The sequence below is a fragment of the Carcharodon carcharias genome, chromosome 19 (genome assembly GCF_017639515.1).
Source record: "Carcharodon carcharias isolate sCarCar2 chromosome 19, sCarCar2.pri, whole genome shotgun sequence".
NCBI lineage: Eukaryota > Metazoa > Chordata > Chondrichthyes > Lamniformes > Lamnidae > Carcharodon > Carcharodon carcharias.
The window spans coordinates 75,096,857-75,113,523 of record NC_054485.1 but is presented as its reverse complement, the minus strand read 5'-3'; the positions used below and the strand labels follow the sequence as shown (position 1 = coordinate 75,113,523).

The 16,667-nt window shown below is 45.8% G+C and overlaps 1 protein-coding gene across 1 annotated transcript; it reads right to left on the bottom strand.

The window, feature by feature from the left end:
• Positions 1–11,024: 11,024 nt before the first annotated feature.
• On the bottom strand, positions 11,025–14,386 carry LOC121291777 (zinc finger protein 271-like). The gene is given in 2 exon segments (XM_041213321.1): positions 11,025–12,705; positions 12,708–14,386. Coding segments are annotated over 2 exon segments (1,437 nt in total). The 5' UTR covers positions 14,065–14,386; the 3' UTR covers positions 11,025–12,625.
• Positions 14,387–16,667: the final 2,281 nt, after the last annotated feature.

Below are 16,667 nucleotides of genomic sequence, written 5' to 3'. Positions count from 1 at the left end.
CTGGTTGCAGAGTGAGATACACTCAGGGACTTCTGCACTGCCTGCCTTTCTGTCGCTTCCTGACATCTTCCCTGAAAATCCTAGCTCGAATTTTAATACTAAGCCCCATGTGCTGGTAAAGTGAGCCAGCTATCAGGAGTGCCCACAGTCTGTACTCCAGGTTAGTACCTTGAGGATTGGAGGGAATGTGAGAGGACAGCAGCTTGTATTTATAGAGCGCTTTAATATAGTCATACATCCCAAAGTGTTTCATAGAGACGTAATCAGAGAAAAATTAACACCGAGACAAAGAAGGAGATATTAGGAGGGGACGACCAAAAATATGATCAAAGAGGTGGGATTTAAGGAGGGTCGTTAATGAGGGGAGATAGATGAAGATGCAGGTGGGATTTAAGGAGGGTCGTTAATGAGGGGAGATAGATGAAGATGCAGAGAGGTTTAAGGAGGGAATTCATGAGCATGGAGCCTGGATGACCAGGCTGTCGATGGTCAGGTGAAGGGAGTGGAGGCGGGAGCATGGACTAAAGACTGGATGAGTGCAGAGATCTCGGAGGGAGATGGGGCTAGAGGTGACAAAGACAGGGGGGCATGAGACCGTGGAACAATTTGTATTTGGGCATGAGAATTTTAAATTGGAGACACCGGGGGACTGGCAACCAGTATAGGTCAGCGGGCACAGAGGTGATAGGTGTGTGAGTTAGGATAGACACCGCAGAGTTTTAGCTGACCTGAAGATTATGGAGGGTGGAAGATGGGAAGCTGGACAGGAGAACATTGGAATGGTATATTCCAGTCTAGAAGTAACAACCGCATGGATGAGGATTTCAACAGCAGATGGACTAATGCGGGGGTGGGGGTGTTGGAAATGGGTGATGTTACAGAGTGGGGAGCAGGCGATCTTTGTGATGAAATAGTTTCTCTCTAACTACTCTACCAACTTGTTCAATCATCTTAAACACCTCAATTAGATTACGCCTTAATTTTCTACATTCAAGGGAATACAAGCAAAGTCTGTGCAACCTGTCCTCATAATTTAACCCCTTTAGCCCCAGGAACATTCTGGTGAATCTACGCTGCTCTCCCTCCAAGGCCAATATATCCTTCCTGAGGTGCGGTGCCCAGAACTGAACACAGTTCTCCAGATAGGGTCTAAACAGAGCTCTGTACAGCTGGAACATAACTTCCACAAGGACACAGTTGGTTTTGGGGAGGAGAAGTTGTGGGTTATCTTTTCTCTTCAGGCTGCTCCTGGAGTAATGAGCAGTTTTGGCAGCGGAAAGCAGGAACACTAGTGCTTGATATGGTCCAGTCAGATTTGGTGATGGATGGCTAAACCAGTTGTCTGCCAGATACGCTCAAATATTCATCCCTTGGACTTGAGAAGCAGGGAGATCGAGCAGGAAAGGAATAAAGGTAATTTTTGGGAACAAGGGTGTAGAAGGTGGATATGAGGGAGTGGTTAAACCAGATTGATGCTTACAGAAGCATTGTGGTGAATGGAGGACAGAGAGTTGGGATTTAGATGGGGGGGGGGCGCGTTGTGTGTATATGTATGAGATAGAACTGGACCCTGCTTTAGTTGGTGAATTATAAACAGATCCTCTTCGGGTGACATGTGTTTGACTAATACCATGGGTAATATTTGTACTCTGCTGCCTGGGAGGACTACTATCCTGAATTAGGCGAGGGAGCGAGTGGTGGTGAGTCTCTATAGACCTCGTTCCCAGTGCCCATCATACCTCAATGTGATAACGGTGATATGTTCAATTTACACTCTTCCAAGACCCATTTCATGTTCTGGGAAAGATCTTGAGTTATTTTCAAATGCTTTGTCACTGTGGTTGGTTCAAGGTTTGGTGTAAGCTGAATATTGTATTGTTGTTTGTCTGTGTTTTATCAATCTTCTATATTAATTTATAACTCACAATAAATTCACTCACTCAATCTACCTGATTTGTCAGCATGCTGTGTTCCTATTCACTGAAACACTCGGGAGCACAGTAAGAGTCCTGTACACAATATATTGGTCAATGTCACTGTGGGCTGGCATGTTTTCGCCATCACAAAAACAGAATTACCTGGAAAAACTCAGCAGGTCTGGCAGCGTCGGCGGAGAAGAAAAGAGTTGACGTTTCAAGTCCTCATGACCCTTCAACAGAACTTCAGTTCGAAACATCAACTCTTTTCTTCTCCGCCGATGCTGCCAGACCTGCTGAGTTTTTCCAGGTAATTCTGTTTTTGTTTTGGATTTCCAGCATGTGCAGTTTTTTGTTTTTATCTCTATGTTTTCCCCGTCAATGAGTTTATAATTTCCAGTTCACAGGAAGTATAATGTTTTCATAAGAAAGAAAGACTTGCATCTTTATATCAACTTTCATGAACTCAGGTGTCCAAATGCACTTTCTAGCCAATGAAGAGTTCCTTGGTGTAGTCATTGCTTTAATTGGTTGCCAATTTGTACACATCAAGCTCCCACAAACAGCAATGTGTTAGTGACCAAATAATGTTGTTGTGACATTGACTGTGGGATCCATATTGACATCAGGGATAACTCCCCTCCTCTTCTACAATGTTGTGTCATGTGATCTTTTAGATTCATCTGAGAGGGCAGATGGTACCTCTGACAGTGCAGCTCTCCCTCAGTACTGCATTGGATTGTCAGCCTCAGTGTTCTTGTTTCTGGAGTGAGACTTGATCCCACAACTTCCTGACTCAGAGACGAGAGTGCTAACTAAGCCACAGCTGACAGTAACATATTTCTGTTGTATTAGATTCAATTTCTAAGGGTTTAAATTCCAAGACTGAGTATAGAATGCTTCTCCCCCTGTAAACTGACAGCCTGAAAGTTTGATTTGATTTAAAGTGGTAACTAGTTAGAGTTAAAAACAAAAAAACTGCGGATGCTGGAAATCCAAAACAAAAACAGAATTACCTGGAAAAACTCAGCAGGTCTGGCAGCATCGGCGGAGAAGAAAAGAGTTGACGTTTCGAGTCCTCATGACCCTTCGACAGAACTTGAGTTCGAGTCCAGGAAAGAGCTGAAATATAAGCTGGTTTAAGGTGTGTGTGTGGGGGGCGGAGAGATAGAGAGACAGAGAGGTGGAGGGGGTTGGTGTGGTTGTAGCGACAAACAAGCAGTGATAGAAGCAGATCATCAAAAGATGTCAACAACAATAGTACAATAGAACACATAGGTGTTAAAGTTAAAGTTGGTGATATTATCTAAACGAATGTGCTAATTAAGAATGGATGGTAGGGCACTCAAGGTATAGCTCTAGTGGGTTTTTTTTTATTTTATATAATGGAAATAGGTGGGAAAAGGAAAATCTTTATAATTTATTGGGAAAAAAAAGAAGGGGGAAACAGAAAGGGGGTGGGGATGGGGGAGGGGACTCACGACCTAAAGTTGTTGAATTCAATATTCAGTCCGGAAGGCTGTAAAGTCCCTAGTCGGAAGATGAGGTGTTGTTCCTCCAGTTTGCGTTGGGCTTCACTGGAACAATGCAGCAAGCCAAGGACAGACATGTGGGCAAGAGAGCAGGGTGGAGTGTTAAAATGGCAAGCGACAGGGAGGTTTGGGTCATTCTTGCGGACAGACCGCAGGTGTTCTGCAAAGCGGTCGCCCAGTTTACGTTTGGTCTCTCCAATGTAGAGGAGACCACATTGGGAGCAACGAATGCAGTAGACTAAGTTGGGGGAAATGCAAGTGAAATGCTGCTTCACTTGAAAGGAGTGTTTGGGTCCTTGGACGGTGAGGAGAGAGGAAGTGAAGGGGCAGGTGTTGCATCTTTTGCGTGGGCAAGGGGTTGTGCCATAGGAGGGGGTTGAGGAGTAGGGGGTGATGGAGGAGTGGACCAGGGTGTCCCGGAGGGAGCGATCCCTACGGAATGCCGATAAGGGGGGTGAAGGGAAGATGTGTTTGGTAGTGGCATCATGCTGGAGTTGGCGGAAATGGCGGAGGATGATCCTTTGAATGCGGAGGCTGGTGGGGTGATAAGTGAGGACAAGGGGGACCCTATCATGTTTCTGGGAGGGAGGAGAAGGAGTGAGGGCGGATGCGCGGGAGATGGGCCGGACACGGTTGAGGGCCCTGTCAACGACCGTGGGTGGAAAACCTCGGTTAAGGAAGAAGGAGGACATGTCAGAGGAACTGTTTTTGAATGTAGCATCATCGGAACAGATGCGACGGAGGCGAAGGAACTGAGAGAATGGGATGGAGTCCTTACAGGAAGTGGGGTGTGAGGAGCTGTAGTCGAGATAGCTGTGGGTGTCGGTGGGTTTGTAATGGATATTGGTGGACAGTCTATCACCAGAGATTGAGACAGAGAGGTCAAGGAAGGGAAGGGAAGTGTCAGAGATGGACCACGTGAAAATGATGGAGGGGTGGAGATTGGAAGCAAAATTAATAAATTTTTCCAAGTCCTGACGAGAGCATGAAGCAGCACCAAAGTAATCATCGATGTACCGGAGAAAGAGTTGTGGAAGGGGGCCGGAGTAGGACTGCAACAAGGAATGTTCCACATACCCCATAAAGAGACAGGCATAGCTGGGGCCCATGCGGGTACCCATAGCCACACCTTTTATTTGGAGGAAGTGAGAGGAGTTGAAGGAGAAATTGTTCAGCGTGAGAACAAGTTCAGCCAGACGGAGGAGAGTAGTGGTGGATGGGGATTGTTCGGGCCTCTGTTCGAGGAAGAAGCTAAGGGCCCTCAGACCATCCTGGTGGGGGATGGAGGTGTAGAGGGATTGGACGTCCATGGTGAAGAGGAAGTGGTAGGGGCCAGGGAACTGGAAATTGTTGATGTGACGTAAGGTGTCAGAGGAATCACGGATGTAGGTGGGAAGGGACTGGACAAGGGGAGAGAGAAGGGAGTCAAGATAACGAGAAATGAGTTCTGTGGGGCAGGAGCAAGCTGAGACGATCGGTCTACCGGGGCAGTTCTGTTTGTGGATTTTGGGTAGGAGATAGAAGCGGGCCGTCCGAGGTTGGGCAACTATCAGGTTGGAAGCTGTGGGAGGGAGATCCCCAGAGGAGATGAGGTCAGTGACAGTCCTGGAAACAGTGGCTTGATGTTCAGTGGTGGGGTCATGGTCCAGGGAGAGGTAGGAGGAAGTGTCTGCGAGTTGACGCTCAGCCTCCGCGTGGTAGAGGTCAGTGCGCCAGACAACAACAGCACCACCCTTGTCAGCGGGTTTGATGACAATGTCAGGGTTGGACCTGAGAGAATGGAGTGCAGTAAGTTCAGAGAGAGACAGGTTAGAATGGGTGAGAGGAGCAGAGAAATTGAGACGACTAATGTCGCGCCGACAGTTCTCAATGAAAAGATCGAGAGAAGGTAAGAATCCAGAGGGAGGGGTCCAGGTGGAGGGAGAATATTGAAGATGGGTAAAAGGATCCGTTGAACTGGGAGAGGACTCCTGCCCAAAGAAGTGAGCCCGGAGACGAAGACGGCGGAAGAAGAGTTCAGTATCATGCCGAGCCCGAAATTCATTGAGTTGAGGGCGTAAGGGTATGAAACTAAGTCCTTTGCTGAGCACTGAACGTTGAGCATCGGAGAGGGGAAGGTCAGGGGGTATAGTGAATACACGGCTGGGGCTGGGATTGGAAGATGGGGTGGGGACGGAGGGACAGGCCGGGGTGGAGGGTCCTAGATGGGTGTTGGTGTCGATGAGTTGTTGGAGCTTGCGTTCCTTAGCACTTGAGAGAAACAGAAAAAGTTTCTTGTTGAGGCGTCGGATGAGCCGAAGAATAAAATGAAACTGGGGGCACGCGCAGCTTTGAAAAAGGGTACGGCGGTGCTGCTGGAGGGAGAGGTCGAGTGTGTTCATATGGCGGCGCATGGCACTGAGAGTGGATTTCAGAATGTGACGGGAACAGCAGTCCGAGAAACGTTTTATGTCCCGGAGATACCTATAATCCTGGGTGGGTTCGAAACATGAGGGGTGGAATTTCAGTTGAAATCCATGTGGGGTAAGTCGGAGACGGAGACAGTCACTGAGAAAGGAGATATGGCTGTGAAAGCGGGTTTTAGTAAACACCTTGTCAAACACTAGGAGAGAAATGGAAAGCAATGAAGGTGAACAAGGCAACAGAGAAATCCGGAAATCTTGTCGCAGAGAGGAACAGAACTTCTTCAAGGAGGTAGGCATTTCTTGAAGAGCAGTGGCAGTCAATTAAACACAGAGATAAAAACAAAAAAAAAAAAAAAAAACTGCGGATGCTGGAAATCCAAAACAAAAACAGAATTACCTGGAAAAACTCAGCAGGTCTGGCAGCATCGGCGGAGAAGAAAAGAGTTGACGTTTCGAGTCCTCATGACCCTTCGACAGAACTTGAGTTCGAGTCCAGGAAAGAGCTGAAATATAAGCTGGTTTAAGGTGTGTGTGTGGGGGGCGGAGAGATAGAGAGACAGAGAGGTGGAGGGGGTTGGTGTGGTTGTAGCGACAAACAAGCAGTGATAGAAGCAGATCATCAAAAGATGTCAACAACAATAGTACAATAGAACACATAGGTGTTAAAGTTAAAGTTGGTGATATTATCTAAACGAATGTGCTAATTAAGAATGGATGGTAGGGCACTCAAGGTATAGCTCTAGTGGGTTTTTTTTTTTATTTTATATAATGGAAATAGGTGGGAAAAGGAAAATCTTTATAATTTATTGGGAAAAAAAAGAAGGGGGAAACAGAAAGGGGGTGGGGATGGGGGAGGGGACTCACGACCTAAAGTTGTTGAATTCAATATTCAGTCCGGAAGGCTGTAAAGTCCCTAGTCGGAAGATGAGGTGTTGTTCCTCCAGTTTGCGTTGGGCTTCACTGGAACAATGCAGCAAGCCAAGGACAGACATGTGGGCAAGAGAGCAGGGTGGAGTGTTAAAATGGCAAGCGACAGGGAGGTTTGGGTCATTCTTGCGGACAGACCGCAGGTGTTCTGCAAAGCGGTCGCCCAGTTTACGTTTGGTCTCTCCAATGTAGAGGAGACCACATTGGGAGCAACGAATGCAGTAGACTAAGTTGGGGGAAATGCAAGTGAAATGCTGCTTCACTTGAAAGGAGTGTTTGGGTCCTTGGACGGTGAGGAGAGAGGAAGTGAAGGGGCAGGTGTTGCATCTTTTGCGTGGGCAAGGGGTTGTGCCATAGGAGGGGGTTGAGGAGTAGGGGGTGATGGAGGAGTGGACCAGGGTGTCCCGGAGGGAGCGATCCCTACGGAATGCCGATAAGGGGGGGTGAAGGGAAGATGTGTTTGGTAGTGGCATCATGCTGGAGTTGGCGGAAATGGCGGAGGATGATCCTTTGAATGCGGAGGCTGGTGGGGTGATAAGTGAGGACAAGGGGGACCCTATCATGTTTCTGGGAGGGAGGAGAAGGAGTGAGGGCGGATGCGCGGGAGATGGGCCGGACACGGTTGAGGGCCCTGTCAACGACCGTGGGTGGAAAACCTCGGTTAAGGAAGAAGGAGGAGTTAGAGTTGCAGGTGTCAGTGTTGTCTTTGTGTCTGGGTTCATACGAACATCCAAAATAGCAGCAGAAGTAGGTCATTGGGCCCCTTGAGCCTGCTCCACCATTCAATAAGATCATGGCTGATCTGTTTGTGTTTCAATTTCTACATTCCCATCTACCCCTGATAACCTTTGATTCCCTTGCCTTAAAAATATTCAGTGACCCCGTCTCCACCATCTTCAGAGGCAGAGATTTCCAAAGTCGCACAATCCTCTAAGAGAAAAAAGTTCTCTCTTTCTCTGTCCTATAAGGGCGACCCTTAATTTCAAACAGTGTCCCCTAGTTCTGGACTCACCCAAAGAGGAAACATTCCTTCTGCATCCACCTTGTTGAGACCATTCAGGATCTTATATACTTCAATTAAGTCACCCCTCTTCTAAACTCCAGTGGAAACAAGCCCAGTCTGTCTAACCTTTCCTCATAACACAACCTACACATTCCAGGTTTCAATCTAGTAAACCTCCTCTGAACTGCCTCGAACGCGTTTACATCTTTCCTTAAATAAGGAAGCCAAAACTGCACACAATATTCGAGATGTGGTCTCACCAATGCCCAGTATAACTGAAACATAACATCCTTACTTTTATAAAAACAGAAAATTATGGAAAAACTCAGCAGGTCTGACAGCATCTGTGGATATATGTTTTCGAGTCTGTATGATTTCTACAGAGCTGTGAAGAAGAGTTGTGCAGACTCAAAACATTAAGTGTTTCTCTCTCCACAGATGCTGTCAGACCTTCTGAATTTTTCCAGCATTTTTTGCTTTTATTTCAGATTTCCAGCATCTGCAATTTTTTGCTTTTATCCTTACTTTTATGTTCAATTCCTCTCATAATAAAGGATGGCATTCTATTAGCCTTCCTGAAGCTGTGAAAGGTGGTAAAGTCCCTGGTGTTTGGAGCAGTGAAACTGATGGAGAAAAGTGGGTAGACTGCAGGAGTGAGGAACAACCTACGGACTCGGTACTGATAGAGGATCCCCACATCAAACAAAAACCCAAACATCCTGATTCCCACTGACTCAAATAGAGCCACACACCAGAACAACCATCTTCTTCTTGAGTTCTCTGCCCAAAGGCAGGTCTGACCCACATTGCCATGAGCTCCAGTACAGGAATGGCAGAGGCAGATCCAAATCCATCCCAGCTGGAACTGGGATTGAGCCCCATTCTGTTGGCACCAATCTGATCTACACCAGCCATCCAGCCAACTGAGCTAACAGGCCTCCCAAGGAGTCTGTGTTGCTGTGGCAATATCCACACTTATATGCACATTGTAGCCTGGAGCTATGGATAGTGATGGTCGAGGCTCCAATTTCCATCACATGACTGACCAGGAATCTCTCCCACTCTTACTGCCTGCAATTGCCGTGTGTTGGAAGGATTTACAAGTTCATTTTCCGCCTAGTTGGCTGTGTTATGAACACATTTTCCTTAGCATTAAGTCTTGGAGTGGGACTTGAACCCAGAGTTTCTGTCTCACGGGCAGGGTCGCTACCCACTGGGACTCAAGACCTCCGTTCAATAACCGTCTACTGCCTGAAAATCCCTGGTATTCCTCAGTGAAATTAGGCTGCAGTGTACACTCCCACCACTAGATGTGCGGTGTCTAGAGGACTCTCCAATATTATATAGCTGGAAAGGGATGTGGGGCCCAGGTGAGAGGCAGAGCAAAGAGTCAGATAAGTGATATATCATCAGGTCTGGTGCAAAAGGCCACAGAAAGGTCTCGTGAGGAGTGAAGATTACTGTCACTCCCCAAGTCACTCCTGGAGTCACAGCGTGACACCTATGCCCTCCTCTCTCTTGTGCCCCTCTCTCTCCTATGCTCCCTCTGTCCTGTGCCAGTTAATGCTGACTGACAGTTAACTACCAAGCATTGTTTGAAATTTAAACCAGGCAGCTTGACTCTGATTAGTCAATGTATTACCCCAAGGAATGAGTCAGAGAATGGCTGTCACTTATTTTCTTTAGCTGAAACAGGTGCAATGTATGTACATGTTCTTTCTGTCTGCAAAGAACAGGGTCCTGTGTATTAAAATGTGTAGCTTCCAGTACATGCAAAGGCACCACATTGTGAACCCAACTGACAATCTTAAATTGGCTGTCAGTGTAATTTTTAGCACATTGAGCATTATTTAGCAAATGTTCTCCAATCGCAGAATCACATCTAATGTTGGACACTGTGTTTTGAGTTTTACAAACATGGGTTGGTTGGGTGCAGTCTGTACCTTGCCTGTTACGAACAGTGGAAGGGACATGCTGTTTGACACAATCCGCCAGTCTTTGGGACGTACGGCCTACATACCTAGCATCAATCTGACACTAAAATTCATTTACCACATTACTCATTTGTGTGATAGGCAGATGGTCATTTTGGCTTGACGACAGCGTCCTGTTAGTGGCAAATGCCACTCATGGTGCTACTGCACAACAGCAGCGTGAATCAGCTAGGTCCACCTGTTGCTCACATTTTTGAGATACCCTGCCCTTCCAGGGTAATCTGACATAGACTGGACACTTTTCAGGCTGAAGGTGATGACTTTAGGCCCGTTCATGAGTTTGTGAGATAGATCATTTCAAGCTGTTATCAGCGTAGCCATTAGCCTGCAGGATGTCTTAGATGCATCCTATTTCAGCATCAAGCTTGCATGGTGAACAAATGGATTTATGAGATTGCTGATAAGGCCAATCTTATAGCATGTACACACATTATGCTTGTTTCAGCTACACAAAATAAGTGATAGCCACTCGCTAGTTCATTCCTCAGGGTCAATGTCTTAACCAATCAAAGTCAAGCTGCCTGGTTTAAATTTCAAACAATGTTTGGCAGTTAACTGTCAGTCACCATTAACTGGTGCATTCTCCATGGCAGCGCCTCTACAAACCAGTATTCACTTGCCAACCAATCAGCACTTTCTTCTCATACAGTATAATGTTGTTGCTTCCCCTGACATTGGGATTCTTGTAATTGTCCTGATGAGTGCGAAACGAAAAGCTTCAACAAAACATCTTTTTTCAGGAATACTGAAGTTCTGTACATCCAAATGACTATTAATCACAGGATTGTTAATCTAGCACCTAACAATTTAGCTGTCATACCTGGAGACACATTTATTGAATGTCTCTGAATGCCTTCTTAAGGTCTCGGCCTTTCCCTTGCAACCCTTTCGATTTATCAAGACTTCATATTTCTGTTTTTTTCTGATTCTCACCCCAGTGACTGTCAGGCCACGACTGGCCAGGCCATTGGTCCTGACTGTCACTGAGCTGATTTAATTGGTTCTTAATTACAACTTCCAGTTGATGACACCCAGTGCAAAAGGACGGCATATATCACCCATAAAGAACAATGGCTTCATTATTCTTCCAGGTTTAATCTGATTTTAAACAAAGTCCTTTTCATTAGGATTAGATACCTCAGTGTCTTGTGGTTCCTGCCTCATGGGGCTTTCTTGCAATGTCCTCATATTTTAACTGAAAACTGCATTTGCAAAGGTTGAGAATTTAAAACTTTAATTACTCAAAATCAATTAATCACTCCTGTTTATTATATGGATAGATAAAAATACATCAATCAAAAATCAATTACATCGGTTGTTGATAACATAACTGATTAAATACGTAACTCAATCAGAGCTTAATCTAGGCTTTGAATTAATCTTAATACAATGATACAATAATGCAGGAGACAAAATAGATGAAGAAGCCACTATCGTTAGTCTTAAAATGGCTTATTTGATCTTGTGTTATTAACTTATACAGGACTCTTGGCTTCAATTGTTTATTTTAATAAAAACGGAGTCCTTTACTGAAAATCCAATTCTAACCACCCCAAGACTACCTACAGAGAGGAGAAAAACCAGGAGAAAATTGCTCCCTCCATCCCGTGCCCTTCCCTTCTGTCTCCCTGTCCCCTAAGCATGTGCTGATCCCACCACTGCATGTCATTGCTGCCTTGGATGCTGTATCTTCCTCTTCTGATCTCTGTCAAACACATCTAAGGCTACACATCCCACATTGATGTTGTCAGTTTGAAAGTCTCCGAGCATGAAGAAGGCTATTCCCACACTAGAAATCTCTGTCAAAGATTTACCAGGGGAACTGAGACAGCAGCTGCAATAAGTGAGGTTTTATTCAGATGGGACAATGACAAGTTTAAATCCCCACCTGATCTGCTGCTCCAAGTCACCTCCGTTTCACCAGTCAGTTTCCCAAGCTTCAGGAAACTCATGTTATTCATATTTGGAGGAATTTGAATTCTAAACAATGTTCCATGTGGTGTGTAAAATGGTTACTGACCTCAAACCTTTATTTACATATGATGACATCAGAGGTCACATTAATATGGGAAGCCACAGTTTACAAAGGGATTTATCCAAACATCCCCCTTTTTGTTTGCAGGTTACACCATTTAAATAGTCCATAAAGAAAATGATCACACTTGAACAAAAAAAACTTGTTGTTCTTTGTTCTTAGTCTGTTCCTGCACACACACTCCAAACCTAATCTTTAAAGCATTCAAGTCTTCACTTCCAAATGATATCTCTGCAAATGAAGTAACATCATTTGTAAATACTTTGGAGCAATTTGAAGCAGTTCGACTAAGATGCTTTGAAGTAACTTGTCAAACTGCACCATCAGTTTCTCTCTCCTAAACAGGTACTGGTTGAAATGCTCACAAGCAAAGACAATAGCCAGGTTCTCTTTCTCAATCTGTGCATAGTGTCATTCAGTTTGTATTAAGGCTCTGGATACAAACACAACTGGTTGTCCTTGCTGCATGAGGGTTGCTCCAAGTCCTGTTTCACTGGCATCTCACTGCAGGGTGACTTCACCAATGACCTCATCGTACCTCAGCACTGGCGTTGTTGTCACTAGTTGTTTGATGTGAGTGAAAGCTGCTTCTTCTTCTGTGCCCCTATACCACTGAACATCCATTGCAGTGAGATTGTGTAGAGTTCACACTGATGACAAATGGAGTAAAAAATTGGCTAGGTAGTTCCTGTTGGATTCAGTGATGTTCCAGGAGGACCAACAATTGTGTCAAGGATTTCTGACAGAACTCACAATGATATCTCACATCGAATACATCAAGAAAGCTTTATCACAAATCTCACACTTGAATGGTTACTTCCTTGTGTGGATCCTCTGGTGGTACAGGAGTTTAGATGACTCTAAGAATGATTTGTTGCACACCCCACACTTCACGGTTTCTCCTCTATGTGAATCCTCTGGTGTCTCAAGAGAACAGAGGAGCGGGTGAACGCCTTGTTACAAACCTCACACCTGAAGGGTTTTTCCCCCGTGTGAATCCTCTGGTGTATCAGTAGAGCCGAGGACATCACAAAAGCTTTATCACAAACCTCGCACGTGAATGGTTTCTCTCCAGTGTGAATGCGTTGGTGGCTGCGGAGGCTCGATGACTGTGAGAATGATTTATCACACACTTCGCATGTGAATGGTTTCTCCCCTGTGTGGATCCTCTGATGGACCAAGAGCTTCGCTAACTGCCTGAAGGCTTTGTCACACATCTCACACTTGAACGGTCTCTCCCCAGTGTGGATGCGTTGGTGGACACGGAGCTCTGTTGACCTTGTGAATGATTTTTCACACACCTCACACATGAATGGTTTCTCCCCTGTGTGAATCCGTTGGTGGTTTTGGAGACTCGATGACTGCGTGAAGGCTTTGCCACACACCTTACACTTGAATGGTCTCTCCCCAGTATGGATGCGTTGGTGTAGACAGAGATTCTGAGACCGTGAGAATGATTTGTCACACACCTCACACTTGAATGGTTTCTCCCCGGTGTGGACTGTCTGATGGAACAGAAGCTTTGATAACTGTGAGAATGATTTGTCACACACCTCACATTTGTACGGTCTCTTCCCTGTGTGAATTTGTTGGTGGACATGGAGGTTCGATGACTGTGAGAATGATTTGTTGCACACCTCACACTTGAATGGCTTCTCCCCTGTGTGAATGCGCTCGTGTGTGCGGAGGGTCGATGATTCCAAGAATGATCTATCACACACCTCACACGTGTATGGTTTCTCCCTGGCGTGAATGCGTTTGTGTACACAAAGGTCTGATGACCGTGAGAATGATTTGTCACACACCTCGCATGTGAACGGTTTCTCTGGGATGTGAATGCGTTGGTGGTTGAGGAGGTGCGATGACTGCAAAAATGATTTGTCACACACCTCGCATGTGAATGGTTTCTCCCCTGTGTGAATGCGTTGATGAACACGGAGGGCCGATGACCACGAAAATGACTTGCTACACACTTTACATGTGAACGGTCTCTCTCCTGTGTGAATGCGTTGGTGCGTGCGGACATCCGAAGACCTTGAGAATGATTTATCACAAACCTTGCACGTGAATGGTTTCTCCCCTGTGTGAATCCTCTGATGCTCCAGGAGATGTGATGACTGAGAAAATGATTTTTCACACACCTCGCATGTAAATGGCTTCTCTCCTGTGTGAATCCTCTGGTGTCTCAGGAGCTTTGCAGATGTCACAAAAGCTTTATCACATGCTCCACACTTCAATTGTTGTTCTTCCATGTGGTAGCCCTTGTCTTAACAGTTGTTGCAAGAGATGCACCTTGAGTGTTGATCTTATGAGCCTGTGGAGCCCTCCGCACACACCTCACACTTGAACAGCTTCTCACCTGTCGGAATGAGTCAGTGATTCATGAGGCTCGATGAATAATTGAAGCCAACCGATTTCCAGATGAAGGTTTCACTGCCCAACCTTCTCTGAGTTGAGCAATGCTGTGAAGGGACTGGATGTCTTCCCACAGTTGTGCAGTTGTTCCTTGGATGATGGTCAGGATCTATCTTTAGTGTCTATCCTCTCTGTATTCTCTGGTGCAGTACGGTGCAATCCTTCTGTAAAACAGGAAAAGGAAACATGATTTCCTCAAACTCCCTCTCCTCCTTTGCTGAAGGGACTGACTCCTCAGTTTGAGACTGTTCCACAGTGAGTGTCAGTCTGCTATTCACCTGTGAGGGGGATCAGATGCAAGTCCTTTCTTTTTCCGCACTTGACTGTTTCCAGCAGGGACACTGGATAGTGACCAGGAACAGACAATGTGGCTACTTTCTTTTCTCCGCCCAGATTTCCATCTTCCCAGACACCGTGAGGACAATGGAAAAGACAGTCGGGCAGAGTGTAAAACGAGCTATCAACTCACTGTGAGCTCGAGTTGTGCTGGTGAAGACCAGTTTTACCCTTAGAGTATGTGCTTAATATAAAAAACACTGAGGAGAAATGTGAATTCAATGGAGATTTTAAAATTTCTAATCTTCTTTTCCCAAATTATTTGAAGAAAACACACTGAGCAGGAAGTGCTAGAAGCTAAGGAAAATATTGCTTCAGTGTAGCTGATTGAAGGGTTCTGGTTTATCCTGGGAAATTAGATACACCGCACACACTCAGACTGCACATCCCAAATTCAGCTATCAGCCACAGCACTGGGCAAAACTATCAAATCCAAGCCCAGGCTTTTGGGAAAGGCCGAGGCCTTCAGGTAAAATCTTTAAAATCGGCATTAAAAGACATTTCAAAAAACGTGTCACTGCACCTCCCAGATAATTACACCTCACCTTCTCATATTCAGTAATGACCCTTCAACAAAACTCAGCCTGTAAATCAGAAGGGAAATGCTTCCAATAAACACACTCAATATCCAACACACAGCTCCAGTCAAACAGTTCAGCACAAAGCACCCAGTAAACAGCTCTCTCACAGAATCTCACAGTGCAGAAGAGGCCCTTCGGCCCATCAAGTCTGCACCAACACGTGAGAAACACTTGACCTACCTACCTAATCCCATTTACCAGCACTTGGCCCATAGCCTTGAATGTTATGATGTGCTAAGTACTCATCCAAGTACTTTTTAAAGGATGTGAGGCAACCCGCCTCCACCACCCTCCCAGGCAGTGCATTCCAGACAGAGACCACCCTCTGGGTAAAAACGTGTTTCCTCACATCCCCCCTAAACCTCCTGCCCCTCACCTTGAACTCATGCCCCCTTGTGACTGACCCTTCAACTAAGGGGAACAGCTGCTCCCTATCATCCCTGTCCGCGCTCCTCATAATCTTGTACACCTCGATCAGATCGCCCCTCAGTCTTCTCTGCTCCAACAAAAACAACCCAAGTCTATCCAACCTGTCTTCATAACTTAAATGTTTCATCCCAGGCAACATCCTGGTGAATCTCCTCTGCATCCCCTCCCGTGCAATCACATCCTCCCTATAATGTGGTGACCAGAACTGCACACAGCACTCCAGCTGTGGCCTCACCAATGTTCTATACAACTCCAACATGACCTCCCTACTTTTGTAATCTATGACTCAATTGATAAAGGCAAGTGTCCCAGATGCCTTTTTCACCATCCCACTAACATACCCCTCCGCCTTCAGAGATCTATGGACACACACACCAAGGTCCCTTTGTTCCTCAGAACTTCTCAGCTGGATCTTCTCACACAGCATAAGGGGCATTTCCACACCTGATTCCCCACAGGATAGTCAGGCGGCCTGAACATTAGTGTGGATATTATGTGATGTAATTAATATAAATTCTGTTCCTTCACTCACCATCTCCTCACTTGGTTTTCAGTCCCTACAGGAAGTGAACCAGCTGTGGAAGAGGAAGAGGAGAGAATGGGAAGAGTGGGTGGGCTCTCTGATTGACATCTCTCACAGCCAATCCAAATATTTCTGGAGTAACATGAGTTTCCTGAGGCTTGGGAAACTGACCAATGAAATGGAGGTGACTTTGAGCAGCAGATCAGGTGGGGATTTAAACTTGTCATTGTCCCATCTGAATAAAACCTCACTTATTGCAGCTGCTGTCTCAGTTCCCCTGGTAAACATTTGACAGAGATTTCTAGTATGAGAACAGCATTCTTCATCCTCAGAGGCTTTCAAACTGACAACATCAGTGTGGGATGTGTAGCCTCAGATGTGTTTGACAGCAGATCAGAAGAGGAAGACCCACAGCATCCAAGACAGCGATGACGTGCAGTGGTGGGATCAGCACATGCACGGAGAGAGGGGGACAGGAGAGAGGGACCAGGAAAGAGGAACAGTTTACAGATGAACAGAGAAGAGAGGGAGAGGGGGGAATTACCCAGTGCTCAGTGAGTGAACCTGTTGT